We start from the raw sequence: 18700 nt of genomic DNA, 5'->3' as shown, positions 1-18700 counted from the left end.
CAAAAGGATATTGAGGGATATTTAAGGTAAAGTTTATTCTGAATCTGGTTATGCTTGTTTTGACCAAGAGTCCTCTGTAGGGTGAGGGTTCCAGGTGACACTGATATGGTGTGTGACTCTTCTCTGAGGTCATATTCTGAGGAGTGACAGGAGCACCAGTCAGCCCAGGTGGAGCTGTGGCTCCAAATTCTGCTCCAAATCTATCTCTGACAATAGCTGGATTAGGACTAGAAAAATAACTACAGCCACAGAGGCAGGAGAGAACACCAGGAATCAGCCCACAGAGACTCAGAGTTACTGACACTTCTACTAGAAACTGAACTGTCAGAGAACTGGAGGCAAGAGGCATCAGCAGTGAATGGGTTTGAAAACTTCTACCACGAGTAGAGCAAAGGCTTAATTCCTCCCAGTTATTCAGTTCACAGCTTGCTGTGGGCTGGAGACACGTTTGGTCTCTATTGCTCTTGTGCAAGAATGAACATGAAACAATGAAGGGTAAGAAAAAGGTTCCAAAAATGGTGACAGAAATTACTAGGGATCTGGCACTGGGACAGGAACTTCCATCAGTATTCCAACGGCCACCACGGAGTGCTGGTTCCATCACTGGGATAAATTTAATCATCAAAACCAGTTTTAGAGACATAATCCCAGATTCAAGGTTTAAAAGGCCCAGCAGAAAAACATGTCTTTGGTCAGGGGCCTCAGGATCCCAGGAGGTCCAGGGAGCCTGGAGCATCCCTTACTGCCTCCTCCTGCCACACCAAGGGAAAGGGCATCAAAATATATCAGTGTTTTTTAAAATGAGATATGGCCAAGGCTACTTCACCAATGATAAAGGTTTCTCTGTTTTTTTTTTTTTTTTTGACCCAAGTATTTTTAAGTCATCTCAGTATAAATTTTGGCAAAGTCTTTCTCTACCTGAGCCTGGACAAATGGCACCTGCTCAGCCCCAGCAGCATAATATGGGGCCACATTTGCTATATTCACAGGTGTTAGGAATGCTGATACTGACAAACAGTACCTGAACTCTCCTGGAACGTATTTCAATCCACATATCCATATTCAAATCCATATACTGCCCACATTAATACTGGCAGGAATATCCTTTGCTCAGACAGAAACACAATGAAAATAGGTTTGCTGAACCCACATCAAACTGAACACTGAGTTCCTTCCCAGGCAAGGAATGAGAAATTTTACAGGAAAAACCTAAATCTGATCTGAACTGCCTTTGCTCTGGGCTGAACCAAGAGAATTACCGAGGCCCCTCCTTCCCAAATTAGTCAGGATGGTTTGGGTGGGAAGAGACCTTCCAGGGTCACCCTGTCCAACCCCTGCAATGGGATGTGTTCAACTGGATCAGGTGGAAGATCATTCTGTAAGGTCATTCCACATTCATCCAGAATTGCCAACCTCACCCTGCTCTTGTGGGGCAGCAAATGTCAACAAGCTCAGGAACTGCAGCTGCAGAGAGAACCCAGGGAAACTTCAGGTGTATCTGAACCCAAAACCTGACGAAACACCTGAAAAATGTACCCACACCTCTGCCAGGAGAGCAGATTCCCCACTGACAACACTGAAGAATTCCATTTTCCCTCTTCTTCCAGTGACTCTGACTGGATAAATTACTGTTTTAAGAGGGATGACTGGAAACTCTAAGTCCTCAAGAGGCCTGAGTCTGCTGATCTATTTCTGTGAAATTCTCCTGTGAAATTCTATTTCTGTGCAAGGCTGAGCCAGTGGGCAGAGACACAAAACTGTCACAGCAAAGCAGAGAAATGACCATGTGAACTGAGGAGCACAAAGCTGTGACTGATCAACAGCATCACGTCTCCACTCAGGGCAGCTCAGAGTTGTGTGTTCTCATCTTTGCTCACAAAACCTCTGTCAGTCACAGGGTGCTGGACAGAGAAAACTGATTAAATTTGGGACTTCCAAGCTCATTGGCCATTTTTCTTGAAGCTGCAGCTTGGCCAGGAGGTACCAGCAGGTAACAAGGGTGGTTTTTGTGAATACCACAGGAACATCACCAGAGAGGTGCACAGGGAGGTACAGCACAGCCTAAGAGCAGCCAGGGCAACAGAGCAGTGCACTACAGAGAGGGAATGCCCAAAGCTCCCCATGGCACTGACACCAGGGCAGAGCTCTGGAGCTCCCCATGGCACTGACACAAGGGCAGAGATCCAGAACTGCCATGGCACTGACACCAGGGCAGAGATCCAGAGCTCTCTGTGGCACTGACACTGGGGCAGAGATCCAGAGCTCCCCGTGGCACTGACACCAGGGCAGAGATCCAGAACTCAGTGGCACTGACACCAGGGCAGAGATCCAGAACTGCCATGGCACTGACACTGGGGCAGAGATCCAGAGCTCAGTGGCACTGACACCAGGGCAGAGATCCAGAGCTCCCTGTGGCACTGACACTGGGGCAGAGATCCAGAGCTCAGTGGCACTGACACCAGGGCAGAGATCCAGAGCTCCCTGTGGCACTGACACTGGAGCAGAGATCCAGAGCTACCCGTGGCACTGACACCAGGGCAGAGATCCAGAGCTCCCCGTGGCACTGACACCAGGGCAGAGATCCAGAACTCAGTGGCAATGACACCAGGGCAGAGATCCAGAACTGCCATGGCACTGACACTGGGGCAGAGATCCAGAGCTCCCCGTGGCACTGACACCAGGGCAGAGATCCAGAGCTCTCCGTGGCACTGACACTGGGGCTGAGCTCTGGAGCTCCCCATGGCACTACAGTGGAGCAGAGATCCAGAGCTCCCCATGGCACTGACACTGGGGCAGAGATCCAGAGCTCCCCATGGCACTGACACTGGGGCAGAGATCCAGAGCTCCCCGTGGCACCAACACTGGGGCAGAGATCCAGACCTCCCTGTGGCACTGACAGTGGGGCAGAGCTCTGGAGCTCCCCATGGCACTACAGTGGAGCAGAGATAACCTGTGACACCTTCCTTGGGACTCACAGGCTCGGCAGAGCCACTGCCACAAACAGATTCTGCTACACAAATGATCTCTCACCACTTTCTCCACTTCTTCTCTCTCCCACTGAGTGGCTTCTCTCACCATTTCCATCTCCTAGGAGAGAGCAGAGTTAGAGGCACCTCACCCAGTGCTCTCTCCACACCTGCAGCATCTAGAACCTCATGAAGGTGTCACAGTCCCATCCTAGCGTATTCCTGATCCACGTGCTGGGCCCTGCTGATCTCATGCCAGGCCCACTGCACAGCACACTGCAGGCTGCATGCACCAAGGGAGACACTAGAGACTTCCAGAAACTGCTTCCACTCTGCAGGCTGCTCCCAGCTCAGCCACACACCCACCTTCTGCAGGATCTCCAGCTCCTCGGGGCTCAAGTCCCGGTCGATGGAGGAGATGCTCTCCAGGCTGTTCTTGCGCCCGATGCCAGCAGCGAACGGGTTTGCAATGATTCCTGGGGACATCTGCAAAGCAAACAGCACATCACACCTGGGGGAAGCCCGCAGAATTCCTTCCAGAAACTCCCTGTTCCAGCCTCCCACACACAGAGTACCAGGACAATCCCAAGCAAGTCAGAACCAGAACTTTTCCAACAACTTGAAACCTTATTCCGTAGAATCCCAGACTGGTTTGGGTTGGAAGGGACCTGAAGAGCGTCCAGCTCCATCCCTGACATTTAGGCTGACAATTGTACGAGGAACCCAAGGTCCAAGTAAGCTGAATTTCAACTGATCCAGGTGCAAGAAGGGGATAAGGTGAGCAGGGACTGGGGCTTCATGTTCTCCTGGAGAATACAAAAGCTGACTAGCTAAGCCTTGGAAGCAGAAATCTGAGAGGGCACAGGATTGCTCCAGGGAAGTTCTACCCTGTGGGGAAAGATGAACACCAATAAAGAGCCAGACCATTTATTGTAAATGCAACACTGGCCAAGAAAAAATGGGTATAAATAGCATAGTGAAAATGAGCTTGAAAACTTATTTTTTTCAGTGCAGTGCTATTGTGGAACAGTTCTAGAATCAGCAGGAGAAAGACAGTCCTGAGGAACCACTGTTTTTCTGGACTGGAGAGCCCCTCCAGTTCAATATCATAGGTCAGACTTTGAAATCTGGGACCTCCAAAAACCAGACAAATCTACAGCAGAAGTTCGGCAAAATCAGCGTTCTGTGAAGTGTGGAATCCTCTGAGCCCTTCCCCCTTGGGGAAATCCCCAGGGCATTGCCTGGAAAGACCTACCATAGAGTTCTCCCCACCTAGGCGGACAGAAAGGACTCCTCCATGGAGCCTTGCATCCACCCCAATTCCTTTCCCCATATGTCCCAAATTCTTGTGGTTTCTCTTCTCCCGGTATCCTCATTGGTTGTTGTATCCCTGGTGGCCAGCCCTGTCTTCCCTGTAGGCCAATGCCCTTTGCACTGCCCCTGTACCCACCCCTACTTAAACCTGTGGATGCTGACAGCCTGGTCAGAGAGAAAGTCAGATAAACTTTCCCAGGCATTGCTCTGGGAAGCTTTGATTAAGCCCTGAGAAAGAATTAAAACAATCCTTAATCTTTGCAGCTGGCGTTTTGAACGTGTTGTTTACTTTACAAGAAGGGTGCTGTTCCTAATTAGCTAATGATGTGAGGGGTGCTGATTGAGGACCAGTCATGTCCAGATTTGTCAGAACTGTCTATAAAAGAAGGCGTCGTGTCTAATAAACTTGGCATTTGCCTTCTGAGAACACAGGAGTCTGTGTCGCTTCGTTCACCCGTCCCTAATACAACAGCGACACAAACCTTGTGCAGAGCACGCAGTCTTGTCTTTTGTCTCTGATTTCCCTTCTGTGTGCTGAAATAAACCTTTGCTGGAACTGGCCCTACAAAAGGCCCTTCTGCCTCTCTTTGCTGAGCCAGCCGTGGCGAGTGTGGTGTGTGGACTCGACTGCCCTGCCTCAATGTTCACCCGAGCAACTTTTCCACAGGAGATGCTTGCTGGGGAATAGGCAGCAGCATCCACCATCTACACCCCACACTGCTTCAGCTGGTGCTCAACCTCGCTGGGATCCACGTGGGGGGATTCGGGTGACCCCGGGGGCCCCTGCCCTGCAGCCTCACCTCAATGGCAGCAGCAGCCTTGGGGTCGAAGCCGTCGCAGACCAGCACGAGCAGCGCGTCGCCCACGCCCCGCAGCACCTGCACGGCCTCTGTGTGCGTCATGCCCAGTAGGCTCTGGTGGTTCACCTCCAGGATCCTCATCCCCACCTGCAGGCGGCCGTCCCGGGCAGCGGCCCCTGAGGAGCTCACCTGGAACACGCCAAAGGGTCCCTGGAGCAGCTCAGAGCACCAGAGCATGGGGACAGACAGCTCACACAGGGAACAGGGACAGCAGCCTGCAGCTGCAAGGCAAGGGAACAGCCTGCAAGCACTATGGAGAGGGCAGGACAGGAAGAACCTGTACAGGCTGGTGGAGGGAACAGGTGTGGAAGAATATTTTATGTGAGCCAAAAGAATGTGGCTTTGAAATTTGTTGTCCCAAGGAAAGAAGCAGGTGAGAAGGAAAAGCTGTCACATCATGATGCATCTCATGGAGAGAGACACAATGGAAATGCAAATGAAAACAAACTAAGGAGGAAGGAGGCAGGGATAAGACATGCAATAAGGAAGAAGAGGAAAAGCACCACTTTGTCTCCTGGTTACCACAAATATCCAGGGAAAATCCCTCCAGATAGGACAGGTAGGAGAGGTTGAGGGGAGTAACATAACTCAAAGGAGAGCAGAGAAATTCAGGATTTTGGTTCTCTGCAGGCTAAAACAACAAGTATTGGGAAAAACAGAGAGGAGAGATGGGGTAAACTAACTCTGTGCCATGGCTAAACTGTGAACCTTCCACCCTCAAATCCTGTAATGCTGCAGGAGAGAAAACCAGACCCAACTACTCAAAATAACTGTCAGTTAGAATAATACCAGGTTTTCTTTTTCTGCTGTTACAAATGTCCCAGGTGAACGTGCAGCTGCCACTCTGAAAGAGGAAATTTATTCTTTTAACTTTAGAACTCAGATAAAACAGTTACAGCCACGTAACAACAGACGCTGAATGTTCCCTTGCCTTAGCAGCAGCCAATTATCAATTACCAGGGCTGACTGCCAATTATGGAGTGTCTTCAGCCATGAGGGTAATTCACATCAGTTTCTACCCCAAAAAAACAGCTAAAGAGGGAATCAGTGACATAAGGTGAACACCAGAGTCCTCTTTGTCAGCAGCAAGACCAAAATGACACCACTTATTGCTGTGCTCCGCTGCCAGCGAAGAAGCAATAAAAACTTTTTGGAAAGGGTTGGGAGGAGCATAAACTGGTAAGCATAAGTTGAACAAGAAAACGTGTAATTTCTGGAGGAAAACTGATGTGAGATTTTTGTGTGACACAAGCAGTCACCTAAAAAAGGAACAAAGTCACACAGACGGTGCATGGCACAGGAGAAAAGGTTAGGAATTCCTGATGCTTTCCGTGGAAGGAAGAAAGAACTTGTATGTCTAAGTGGGCAGGAAGGGACAGGCACAGGGGGACCAACAGCAATGTGGGTACAAGGAAAGATGTGTGGGTTTGCATTATAGAAAAAAACACAAGAGAAGAAACACAAAGCAAAATAAAGGCAAGCAGAAATTAAAATAAGAAACTGTGAAGATGCTGTAGAGGAGGAAATATGAAAGGACAAAGACTTGTCTCCTTTGCTAGAGGGAGAATCTCCAGAACTGATGCACCAGTGAAAGCTGAGAGCACATTCCCACAGCTGCCCCAGGGTTCACCCTTCTCCCTGGCAGTGCCTGCAGAGGTGGTGCTCTGGTACCTTGGAGATGAAGATGCCTTCATCAGTGGGATCAAACGGATTGCCAGCATGGCCCTTGGCTCCACCCCGGATGCTGATGCCCAGCTTCTCTCCTGGAGCTTTTTCAATGCATATTTCCTGGAAACACAGAAGAGTCTCCTTGTTTCTGGGCCAAGTTCAGCTGAGGGAACACTCCTCGGAGTGACCACAGCTCTAAATGCCCTGAAAAGGGCCTGAATTAGCCCCATCCCTCATCTGGCAGTTTATTCCTTTTGGTGAGGACCTGCCCTTTTCTGTTCCCTCATGAGAGAGGCACCACAGCCACGGCAAGAGATCCTCACCACGCCCCAGCTGGAGACACACTTACAAGAGACTGGATTCTGCCAAAGGAGTGATGCCTCAGGTTTTAGCTTTTCTATTTTCCACATTCTGTGCTGCTTTAGTGGGTGGGTCTGGGCTTCATATGAGGGGATGGTGAGCTCTCTTCACAGAGCAGGGAGACAAAATAATTCCTTCTCTAGCTGGGGACCAAGGACAAATGACCCAAATCTCAGGCCCAAGAGCACAAACAATGTGGGCTGAAGACAGAAAAACAAGGAGGATGGGACTTCACGGGCTAAAGCTGTAATTGGACAATGAACTCCAATGTGTAAATGGACCAAAACTTATAGAAGTGTGAGACCCTGTGACCTGTCATCCATTTTTGTGGCCATTTTGGTTCATCTTGGGTGTAGCCCTGGCTGGGCTCTTGTGCTGCCCAAGGTGGATCTGTTGAGGCCTCCTAATAAATCCCTACTCTATTCTTTAGCTCCATCTAGTCTCTGTTCTGGGTCAGCCTTCACAAGGCATCAGGAGAAGGAAATTCCAGGAGTCTGGCTGTATCCTAGTCCCTGACCTCCACCTGGTAAGGAACTGCCCCAGAAGGCAGGCTGTGACTCCCCCCAGCGCCCTGCCTCGGAGCCCACCTGCATGCCAGGTGGAGGGGGGTCCCTGCGGACCAGCATGGAGAGCTCCTGGGCGTTGGAGAGCAGCGCGTTCACGGCCTCCTGGTGGGTGGCGTGGCGCAGGTCGATGCCGTTCACCTCCAGAATCCTGTCCCCGACGCGGAGCCCGCTGCGCGACGCCAGCCCCCGTGGGATGACCTGTGGAGAGCACCGACACAACCAGAGAAGGGAGGTCCACTGTGCAGGAGGTTTTACAGCGACTTCTGCGAGCCAGAGAAAAATCTGGTGACAGGATCCACATGTACCCCTGAAAGAATTTCCTACCAAGGTCGTTTACAGATATTCTCAGTTCAGTCAGAGAGAAAAAGAGAGAGATTTCTACCAGGCTAAGCCTGGGAAAAAATCCGAGAGGAATGTAAACAATTTATTATCTCTCTTTCTGTTCATGTTGTTTACAGGCATGTTCTACCACCTTGTGCTCTTCACAGTGAACCAATAGTGTGAAAGGTTTTCACTTTGAGTCCAGTCATACCTCACCTTAGCGATCCTGGTTATAAAAGAGGAACGCTAGTTGCTAATAAAGTTCAATTAATTCTTTGCCTTCTGAACTTGGAGTAATTTTCATTCCCATCCTTGCCTCAACAGTGACAGTCGTTGACACAGAAACCAAGAAAGAAAGAAGGATAAATAAGAGAAACCTGCAACTGCCTATTCCAATGAGCACTTTGTTTGTCTCTCATGACCAATGAGTAAAGTGTAAACTTATGAGTTTTGTAAGAATGTATAAAAAGCATGCATGCTGTAATAAAAACAGTTTGAAGTCTTCTGAAAATGGAGTGTGCTGCTTTGTATTGTCTCTGTCTCAACTACAACAGTCCATCTCTCCTTGGAGATGTGACTGTGTCCCTGGGCATCCTCCATCCAGCACCCTGCAGGCCTGTTCTGACTCCTCTCTCGCAAACAAAATTCCTTAAGAGGTGACATATCTGGGAACACGGGTGAAGAATGAAGTGGGATGTGCTTTGAAGTGCTATTCCATATTTTATTCTCATATTCCCAATTTAATCTGAACCAATCCTGTGCCAGTGTTGCCATTATTTTGCCTGTGAGTGTAACCAGGACTGACAACACCAATACTACTCCAGACCTCACCCAGTGCTCTATGGGGGCTCCTGAGAGCTGAACATATAACCAAACCTGTGTTCCTGGTGAAACAAAGGAGTCAGCAAGGAAAGGGTGAAATCTATGAGCACATGGGAAGCAGGGATGGTGGGAAAGGTCAGGCTTTGAGAAGAGCAAATCCTGCCTCACTGACCTGCTGATGCACTGCAAAGAAAACCACGGGCACGTGAAGGAAGAGGCCTGGCAGGCATCACTCCTACAATTCCAAACAGCCCTTAACAAGGTCTGAACCCACCCACAGGTGTCAGAGGAGTCAGGTTCAGCATCTCCAAGAGAAGTCAGGAAGCAGAAAGGGCTCTGCAGGGATGGCCTCTCCAGCATCCCTACTCCCATGAGCATGGATGTGCAGGACTGTGAGGGAATGGGCTGCAGCCAGTGGCCAGCCTGTGTGCTGTCCCTGAAGGGCATGAGCTGATGTCACCACTGGAATGGGAACGTGGGATCAAAGGACACTGGCCTGAGATGCAGGGATGGCCTCTCCAGCATCCCTATTCCCATGAGCATGGATGTGCAGGACTGTGAGGGAATGGGCTGCTGCCAGTGGCCAGCCTGTGTGCTGTCCCTGAAGGGCATGAGCTGATGTCACCACTGGAATGGGAACGTGGGATCAAAGGACACTGGCCTGAGAGCAGCAGAGCAGCTCTGAGTGCCCCAGCCATCACACACTGTCCCACCAGCACCTTCCCAGTAATGGCTGGCTTTCTGCAATGCCAGCATCCTCCCAAGACTCATTAAAGCCAATGTGAACCCAGCACTTTCAAAAGCTAACTGGGATAAAGATTTGAGGTTTTTACGCGGCCTCAAATGGCTCCAGCAGCAGCACATCCAGTACAAACAGCCCTTCGCACATACCTGTCCTATGCCCTTATTTCACAAATCCACTGTGTACATCTGGACTCACATCAAAATCCTTCACCTTAATCCCAATAATCAACAGCTCAGGAACACCCAGAGCAGCTCTCCTGGGACTCTACCTTGGAGATGAAGACACCTGGCTCATGAATCCCAAAGGGATGGCTGGAATGGTCACTGCCTCCGACGATGCTGAGGCCCAGGGGACCACCTGCTTTCACCAGGTGAATTTCCTTAAGGGAACAAGAAGCAGTGTCAAAGGCAATGAAGGATATCACATACAGACCACAAACACTGACAAACATGGAGTCAGGGGTGTTTTGCATGGGTAAGCACGAAGTGAACACTCATGGGTTGAGGGGGTTCCCCATGTGGGACTCTGCAACCTGGAGAAGAGCTGGAATGGGGCTCCAAGAGAGCTGGATAGGGATTTTGGACAAGGGCCTGGAGGGACACAATGGGAAACAGGTTTCCCCTGAAAGTGGACAGGGTTAGATGGGATATTGGGGAAAAATTCTTCCCTGTGAGGGTGGGGAGGCCCTGGTACCAGCTGCCCAGAGAAGCTGTGGCTGCCCCATCCCTGGAAGTTTTCAAGGCCAGGCTGGACAGGACTTGAAGCAAGCTGGGCTAGCGGAAGGTGTGCCTGCCCATGGCAGGGGGTGGGTCAGGATGGGCTTTCAGGTCCCTTCCACCCCAAGCCCAAGCCGTCCTAGGATGACATCTCCAGGCCCCAATAACCCAGCAGGCTGGTCCCCATCACAACACCCATCTTTCAGGACTGACCATCCCCCCCAAAGCCAAGCTCACCTCCACAGGGTACTGATCCTCCAGCCCTTTGGACAGGTGGTTCCTGGGCGGCGCCGGCATCTCCTCGGGCTCAGGCGGGCTGTCCCCGGGGCCGGGGGGTGGCGGGGAGTGCATGCGCCCACGGGGCGAGCCTCCCTCGGGCTGCTCGGCGCCCTCTCTCTCTACCAGCAGCACGATGGTGGGGGAGGCCGCGGTAAGCAGCGCTACGGCCTGATCATGCCTGGCTTCTGTCATGTCTACCCCATTGATCTAGAACAACCCGCAAACTCGGCGTCAGAGCGGCCCCGTGGCGCTCGGGGAGCCCTGGGCAGCCCTGCCCTGCTGGCACCTCTCAAATGCCTGTGCCCCAAAGCACCTCGTGGTCTCCCAGCTCCCTCCGACCTGGCAAAGGGACACAGGCAGCTGCGCATTCCCACTGGTCCCAGTTCTCTTCCTACTCAGCTTTCCTGGCCCTTTTCCCATTCCCTGCACAGCTGGTGCCCCGCAGCACCACTGACACGGTGCTCCAGGGGACCACGCCAGCCGGGGGTGACGTTCCACCTCCCACAGCCAAACGTCTCCACATGGAAGAAGCAAATCCAGTGATTCCCAGCAGCAATGCCACAGCACAGGCACATGCAGAAGCACCTGCTGCTGTGTCACTGAGCCACCTGCCCTCATCAGTCACCCAAAGCCCCCACACTGCTGTGGGCACGGTTTGATGGCTGACAGGACCTGTCGCCGGTCACTGCGCCACTGGCTGCCCATGCTGGCCAAGGACACGGTAGCCAGCTCTAAGGCATTAAAAGTGACCTCAGGTACAGAGAGATTTTAAAGAACAGAGAACCTTTCCTACAAAATTAAGATTTAAAACTGCCCCCCTAGAAATTCAAAGGACCAGAAAGGACATGACTGTTTTCCATGGATGTACAAGGGGCAGAAACATGAAGAGAGCCAAAGAACACAGCTAGAACAACAAAACTAGACAGGAAAAAGCTGAAGCTGAAAATTAAAAGGTTTCCAGTCATTAGGTTCTGGAAAAGCTTTCCAAGATGAACAAAGAGGACATGAAAAAAGGTGCTGCCAAGATGGGCTTTGATCAGCTCATGAAATAACAACATGACTGTAACAGTCACAGCAACTGGGCTTTGTAGGCCAACTCCTCACTGCCTAATTCCCAGAAACATTATTGTAGCTCCCCAGCTTCTTCCCAAAGAGCAGTTTCTGGACTAAGCTGACATGCAGGGCTTTGTCTCGACCCTCCATGACCCTCCCTGCACCCACCCCACTGCCCTGTCCCACCCATGGCTGTGGGTACCGCTCTCCTTAGGACAGCGAGGGAGAAGCACAGCCCTGCACTGTCCTGGGAACCCCCCAGGGTCACCTCTGCCAAGAGCACTGTCCCCAAAGGACACCTCTGGCACGAACCAGAAGGATGTCACGGCAGCAGCGAGCACGTGCCTGCAGGAAGAGGAAGGATGAGAGGGACCTGGGCAATGGCTGCTGAGCACAGGACAGGGCACCAAGCAGGAAAGGTGGCAATTAACCACACAGGTGCACAGCCCCTAACGGAGTGCAGGTAACAGACACATGGCTCAGACACCCCTGGGTAGATCCTCAAAGAGTCACCAAAAACAATCACACAAAGGAATCACCATGTTAGAGAAGCGCGACCAAACCTGGCAACCAATCTGCAGAAGAAATAGAGATTGTGAGCACATCTGCACATCTCCTGTAGGAAAGGGCCAAGTGGCTGCAGGAAGCTTGAAGGAGGTGTTGTGGGAATATGCAGCACTTATTATGGGACGTTTAGCAGAACAGAAAGAGGACTGGAGGTGAGGAACAAGCACGGGGAAATACAGGGGAGAACAAGGGGCTGCTGGTCAGTGCTGGTCTGGCCAAGCCCTGGGTCTGAGTGCACATCTGCTCTGCCTTCTCCCCACGCGCTGTATTTACCGGGCCAGTTCACTCTGTTCTGGGTACACATGGAGAGCTGCTGGTCAAACTCAGGCTGCACTAGCCAGCAAGTAGGAATCCAAAACGTGGGGAGACTCAAGAGGTGGCCCAGGAGCTGGGGGAAAGGCTTGAGTCTGACCAAAGAGCCTGGAAGACCTCGCTGCTGGAGCAGAGGCTGGAGGGCTGCAGGCAGGAGCACTGACTGGGGTGAGTGAAGGAGGGCATGTGCCATTCCCCCAGCAAGCTGAAGCCTGATGGGCCACAGGGCAGCACCAGGGAGAAGCTGGCTGTGCTCCTGCCCTGTGAGCACCACCTGTGCTCAGGTGTGCACCTGTAAGGGCACTGCCCCCTCCTGCCCCTGTGATCTGGGACCAGCTGTGTCTGCACCGTGTCCCGCACCTGGAGGCTGCACTTTCCCCAGCTGCAGCTGGGAGCAGGGAAAGCAGCAGCCATGAGTCCAGGGGACTGGGAAGGGAGGATTCCTCGGCTCCTCTGATGGTTAACAAAGGCAACACGCAGGAGAGACTTGGCTCTTTGGTTCTATCACCACATCAAGGCCAAACATGCTCACCGAGAGGGAACAAGATGATCTTTAAGGTCCCTTCCAAGCCTTGCTCTGACTCTAGGACACTGCAATGATACTGCACACACAGACCTGCTGCAGCACAGCCCACTCTTGCTTCTCACATCCCCTCTGCTGTTTTCCTGCCCCTGAGAGGATGAGGGTGGTCAGATGGGGTCAGAGCAGAAGGGCACAGCGGTGCCTCCCAGGAGCAGGGACCAGGGAACAGGACCCCAGGAGTCAGAGCTGCCTCAAACGTAACAGTCCTTGGAGCATTTCACCCAGTAACTCTCCACCACCTGGCAATCCTGGTGGCTACCCAGCTTTTGGGGCAGCTAATTTTCCATGGCCTTTATCTAGCTAGAGAGCAAGGCCAGCTATGCAGCATGGCTCTCCGAGTGCCATGGGGAAGGGACAGTGTCTGTCCTTTCCCTGCTCCACACGTTTCTCTGTGTGCCAGGGAATTATATTATCCTGGCAAATCTCTAAGGGGTCATACTGCATCAATAGGACTCCACGTGTCACCCAACACTATCCTACCTCTCCCCACAGTCAGTTTTCTTCCCAGTCCCATCCCAAAAAAATCAGCTGCCCTTAGCAACTGCTCCCAGTCCTGCACCCTCCCCGCTGGATTCCCATCCCACAACTCCAGCTCTCCAGCACCCCCTCAGCAGGTCCCTGTCCAGTGTCTTCCCCCACAAAATGACTCCCAAGAGACACAGGGAAGCTGGGGAATGAGTGCTGGTCACTGGGGCATGTAGAGGGGTGTTAACTCAGGGAAGACCCAGCTGGGCTCTTCAATCCATGTGCTCAAAGCTCCCCATAGAAAGTCAAAGGAGCAATCCCAGTTCTTCTCCTGAGGAGAAGTCCAGGAGGATTTAGAGCACAGGGGAAGAGCAGGAAGCTGTGCTGTATTTACTTTCTTAAGAAAACAGAATTCTTTGGCAAAGTGAGAGCTGAGCATGACCAGGAGAGCTTTGGAAATGGGCCCTGTACCCAGCGAGGGTCCTCCCCTTCCCCATGCAGATACAGGCAACCTGCACCCACATCCTAGAAACCATGGCATGGTGGAAGCTTTCCAATAAAAATGGGCAATTGCTGCTTCCAAAGAGTGTGGTAAGCAGGCTTGGAAGTCCTGGGGGTGCTCTCCTGAAAGGTGACATGTTCCTGCAATCCTCAGAGGTGAGCATGGGATCTGAGCTTCAGCTGGTGCTCAGCACCAAACCTCTGTGGTCACACACACCTCAGCACAGGAAAATGAGGGGACCCCGCTGGGGGTGTCAGGAATAATGACCAAACCTCTGTGGTCACACACACCTCAGCACAGGTAGCCAAGGGAACCCCACTGGGAGTGTCAGGAATAATGTCAACAACGCCTCAGCCATGTCAAAATCCAGCAGAGGCCTCAGCTCTGTAAGCCCTGAACTCACACATCCCATAAGGAATCCACTGCAAGCTATTACTAGGGAATTAGATCTGCTTTTCCTATGAAGCTGCCCATGGATATAAATAGAGCTGCTGGAGCAGGGTGAAGGCAGGTTTGACTTTTAAATCTGTTCTAAGATTTTGTGTCTCCTTTTTCCACAGGTTGAGCAAACCAACCCCAAATGATGGGCCTCAGAACTGCCTCCGTACCATGGAGCATCAAAACACGAGCAAAACCAAAATAATCCAGTCTATCTGGTATTAATCTGGGTCAGGGCTTGATTTTGGCCAGCGGGAAGCACTAGAAGGGAGTGAGAGATGCCATACCAGTTCAAGCTTCCTGCCAAGACACCAGTGTCAGACCCGGGCCCAAGCTCCACTGAAGTGTTGTGCCTGAGCAAATACAGCACAGCGCCAGGCCAGGGATAGAGCAGACAGAAGCCAGCACTGACGAGGCTGTATCAGTGTTTACTCACGCCAGCGCTGTGGTAACGCGTGCTCTTACCACAGCAGCTGGGCCAGAAACCCACCACCAGCACCAGGACCTGCAGGTTTCCCAGGCAGCATGCGAGCTGGGGAGAGGCTTGGGAGAGGCTCCCGCAGGAAGGGAGCGAGGACCAGGAGGCAGAGACACAGGTGAGAGCAGTGAGATCTGCGGGGACAGGACGGGAGGCCGACGGCAGAGCTCCACATGAAGCAGGGAAGCACTGAGGTACCCCTGCCCTGCTCCACAGCACCCCTGGGCAGCTCCTTCTGCTGCAGACCACGCCCCTGTGCCCCAGGGGCTCCCCCCTCCCCGTGGCTGAGCCCCCCAGGCTCCAGAGGGACACCAGGCTGGGCAGTGCTGCCGTGTTCCCTCCCTCCACGCCGTTCCTGGGGAAAGCACTTGCTTAAAGCATTTGGGGAAAGGGGAGGTGTAACTGCACCCACCACCAGACAGGGGAGAACCATCCAAATTAAACGCTCTCCCAGAAGGCTCAGGAGCTGTAAAGAGTACTCCCAAAATGCAGCTCCAGTAACAGAGAAGCAGCCCCTGCACGGGGAAGGGCGCAGAGCCGAGCCAGCCCCTTCCTTGCACCCGCACTCACCGAGATGACTCGGTCTCCGACGCGCAGGATCCCGTCCCGGTGGGCTGCTCCGCCCTCCGCGATCCGGGAGATGAAGATCCCCTGCAGCACAGTCAGGGCGGTCACAGAAGCCTGGGCTGTGCCCCACCTGAGCCTGGCTCTCCAAACCCGTTCCCAGACACCAGGCAGGTCTCAGGCCTCTCCCCTCCACAGACCTTTCCCCTGCCCTGACGCTTCCAGTTCGTTCCCCACTCCACACAAACCCTCTGCTCACAGAGCCCCTGGCAGCAAAGTCCTCCCACAGCCCAGAGCCTGGAATCTGTGCCAAGAGGGCAGCAGTAGGATTAGATGTCACTGTCAGGGATTGGGAGCCCCAGCCACCCTCCTTCTATAAAAAAGAGGGAGAGGGACTTTGGACAAGGGCCTGCACTGACAGCATAAGGGGGAATGGCTTCCCACTGCCAGAGGGCAGGGATGGATGGGATCTTGGGAAGGAATTGTTCCCTCTGAGGGTGGGCAGGCCCTGGCACAGGCTGCCCAAAGCAGCTGTGGCTGCCCCTGGATCCCTGCAAGTGTTGGAAGGCCATGGTGGGCAGGGCTTGGAGCAACCCGGGACAGTGGAACCTGGCCACGACAAGGTGAGGTTCAAGGTCCCTCCAAACGCAAACCGTGCTAGAACTCCATGATTCCCTGACTTAAGAGCACCTGGCTCCCAGAGACCAACTGGCCCACCAGCCCAGGGCCAGGCTGCACTGCTGCACGCCCAGGGATGAATGAGGAGGATGCGGGACCCCGGGGGATCAGACTGACCGTGTCCCCAGACCGGTAAGGAGTGGAGCCCTTGCCACCAGCGATGCTGAAGCCGAGGCCCTTCTCGTTGCGCATGAGGCAGGTGGAAAACCGCTCGGTGGCCGGGGCTGCCTCGGGGCCCTCGGGGAAGCGCAGCCCCCCGCGCCGCTCCCGGGGGCTGTAGTCGTCCTCGGGCCGCAGGGGGGTGACGGTGATGGCGTTCTCAGGCTCCACCATCCGCTCCCGCAGCACCGTCATGGACACGGAGCTGCCTGAGCCCCGCAGCGCCTCCACGGCCACGTGGTGCTCGGCACAGTGCAGGGACACTCCGTTTACCTGGACACGGAGAGCGACAGCCTGCCCTGGCACAGAGCCCGACAGACACCGAGCCACGACCCCACACCCAGCCCAGCCTCACACCCAGCCCGACCTGGACAGAGCCCGACAGACACCGAGCCCAACCTCACACCCAGCCCAACCTCACACCCAGCCCAACCTGCAGAGTCCTGACCTCACACTGAGCCCAGCCTCACACCCGGCCCAACCTGGACAGAGCCCGACAGACACCGAGCCCAACCTCACACCCGGCCCAACCTCACACCCAGCCCAATCTGCAGAGTCCTGACCTCACACCGAGCCCAACCTCACACCCAGCCCAACCTCACACCCAGCCCAACCTGCACAGAGCCTGACAGACACCGAGCCCAGCCTCACACCCAGCCCAACCTCACACCCAGCCCAACCTGGACAGAGCCCGGCAGACACCGAGCCCAGCCTCACACCCAGCCCAACCTCACACCCAGCCCAACCTGCACAGAGCCTGACAGACACCGAGCCCAGCCTCACACCCAGCCCAACCTCACACCCAGCTCAACCTGGACAGAGCCTGACAGACACCGAGCCCAGCCTCACACCCAGCCCAACCTCACACCCAGCCCAACCTGCACAGAGCCTGACAGACACCGAGCCCAGCCTCACACCCAGCCCAACCTCACACCCAGCCCAACCTCACACCCAGCTCAACCTGGACAGAGCCTGACAGACACCGAGCCCAGCCTCACACCCAGCCCAACCTCACACCCAGCCCACCCTGCAGAGTCCTGACCTCACACCCAGCCCAACCTCACACCCAGCCCAACCTGCAGAGTCCTGACCTCACACCCAGCCCAACCTCACACCCAGCCCAACTTCACACCCAGCCCAACTTCACACCCAGCCCAACCTGGACAGAGCCCGACAGACACCGAGCCCAGCCTCACACCCAGCCCGACCTGCACAGAGCCAAACAGACACCAAGCCCAACCTCACACCCAGCCCAACCTGGACAGAGACCGACAGACACCGAGCCCAGCCTCACACCCAGCCCAACCTCACACCCAGCCCAACCTGGACAGAGCCTGACAGACACCGAGCCCAGCCTCACACCCAGCCCAACCTGCACAGAGCCCGACAGACACCGAGCCCAGCCTCACACCCAGCCCCAACCTCACACACAGCCCCAACCTCACACACAGCCCAACCTACACACACAGCCTCAACCTATACACCCACTGTTCCCTCACACCCAGCCCAATCCCAACCACTGCTGTCTGAGGGAAGTGGTTCAGCCCCTCACACCCCACGTGGGCCCTGCTCCCACAGGGGTGTCCAGACCTCTGGGAGGTTTTCCTGCATTCCCACAGCACCTGCTACCTGTCCCAGGCCAGGGCAACCAAGGAAAGGCCCTTTCAGAGGAATTCCTTCCCCACAGGGAGTCCTGAATTCCCTACACCTCTATCATCCCAGACAGATAACCCCCCACAGAACCATCTCCACCAACAAAATTCAGCAAAATTCAACACAACTCAGGTCGACCCCTGTTCATCTTCCAGAAGGGACATGCACCTGCTCACAGCCTTGGAACACCCAGAGCTGCCAGTGTGACAGTCCCTCGGTGTGGGAATGTCACAGAGCAGATCATCTCGAGTGTGGCACATGTTCCTGCCCATGGCAGGGGGTGAAACGAGATGAGTGTTAAGGTTCTTTCCCACCCAAACAATTCCCATGGCTGGCTCCCTGGGTAAGAAGTTATTTTACAGGGTTCACTTTTGCTCTGCCCAGGAATGTATTCTTGTATTGTATTTCTTCCCACCTGGGCCACACAACACTTCAGAGCTGGGCCAAAGTAAATGCAGGAGCATATAAAGCAACAAAAGATCCATGGTAACATAAATTAAACAACTATCTCTGAGTCAAAGGGATTTTGTTTGGCTCTTACGCATCCCCCAGTGCTTCATTTGCCTAAAACATGCGTGATGCAAATCCATTCCCAATCATCCCACACCTCCACTCCAAGCTATCAGAAGTG

At 53.7% G+C, this 18700-nt stretch overlaps 1 protein-coding gene across 20 annotated transcripts in view; it reads right to left on the bottom strand.

The window, feature by feature from the left end:
• The window catches only part of SCRIB (scribble planar cell polarity protein), a 111422-nt gene that overhangs the window by 38443 nt on the left and 54279 nt on the right, over positions 1–18700 (bottom strand). For 15 of the 20 annotated variants that reach the window (XM_068179660.1, XM_068179580.1, XM_068179536.1 and 12 more), the window contains 9 exons: positions 16375–16689; positions 15586–15666; positions 10576–10824; positions 9891–10001; positions 7756–7932; positions 6812–6928; positions 5081–5269; positions 3333–3452; positions 3031–3087 (listed from right to left, as the gene is read on the bottom strand). In XM_068179660.1, coding sequence (XP_068035761.1) covers positions 3031–3087; positions 3333–3452; positions 5081–5269; positions 6812–6928; positions 7756–7932; positions 9891–10001; positions 10576–10824; positions 15586–15666; positions 16375–16689 — 1416 coding nt within the window. The remainder of the gene's footprint in view (positions 1–3030; positions 3088–3332; positions 3453–5080; positions 5270–6811; positions 6929–7755; positions 7933–9890; positions 10002–10575; positions 10825–15585; positions 15667–16374; positions 16690–18700) is intronic. The other 5 variants (XM_068179651.1, XM_068179515.1, XM_068179564.1 and 2 more) reach the window with 1 other exon arrangement.

This window comes from Anomalospiza imberbis, chromosome 1 (assembly GCF_031753505.1).
Source record: "Anomalospiza imberbis isolate Cuckoo-Finch-1a 21T00152 chromosome 1, ASM3175350v1, whole genome shotgun sequence".
Lineage (NCBI taxonomy): Eukaryota > Metazoa > Chordata > Aves > Passeriformes > Viduidae > Anomalospiza > Anomalospiza imberbis.
Note: the sequence above shows the minus strand (reverse complement) of the source record. Positions and strands in the feature narration are given on the sequence as shown.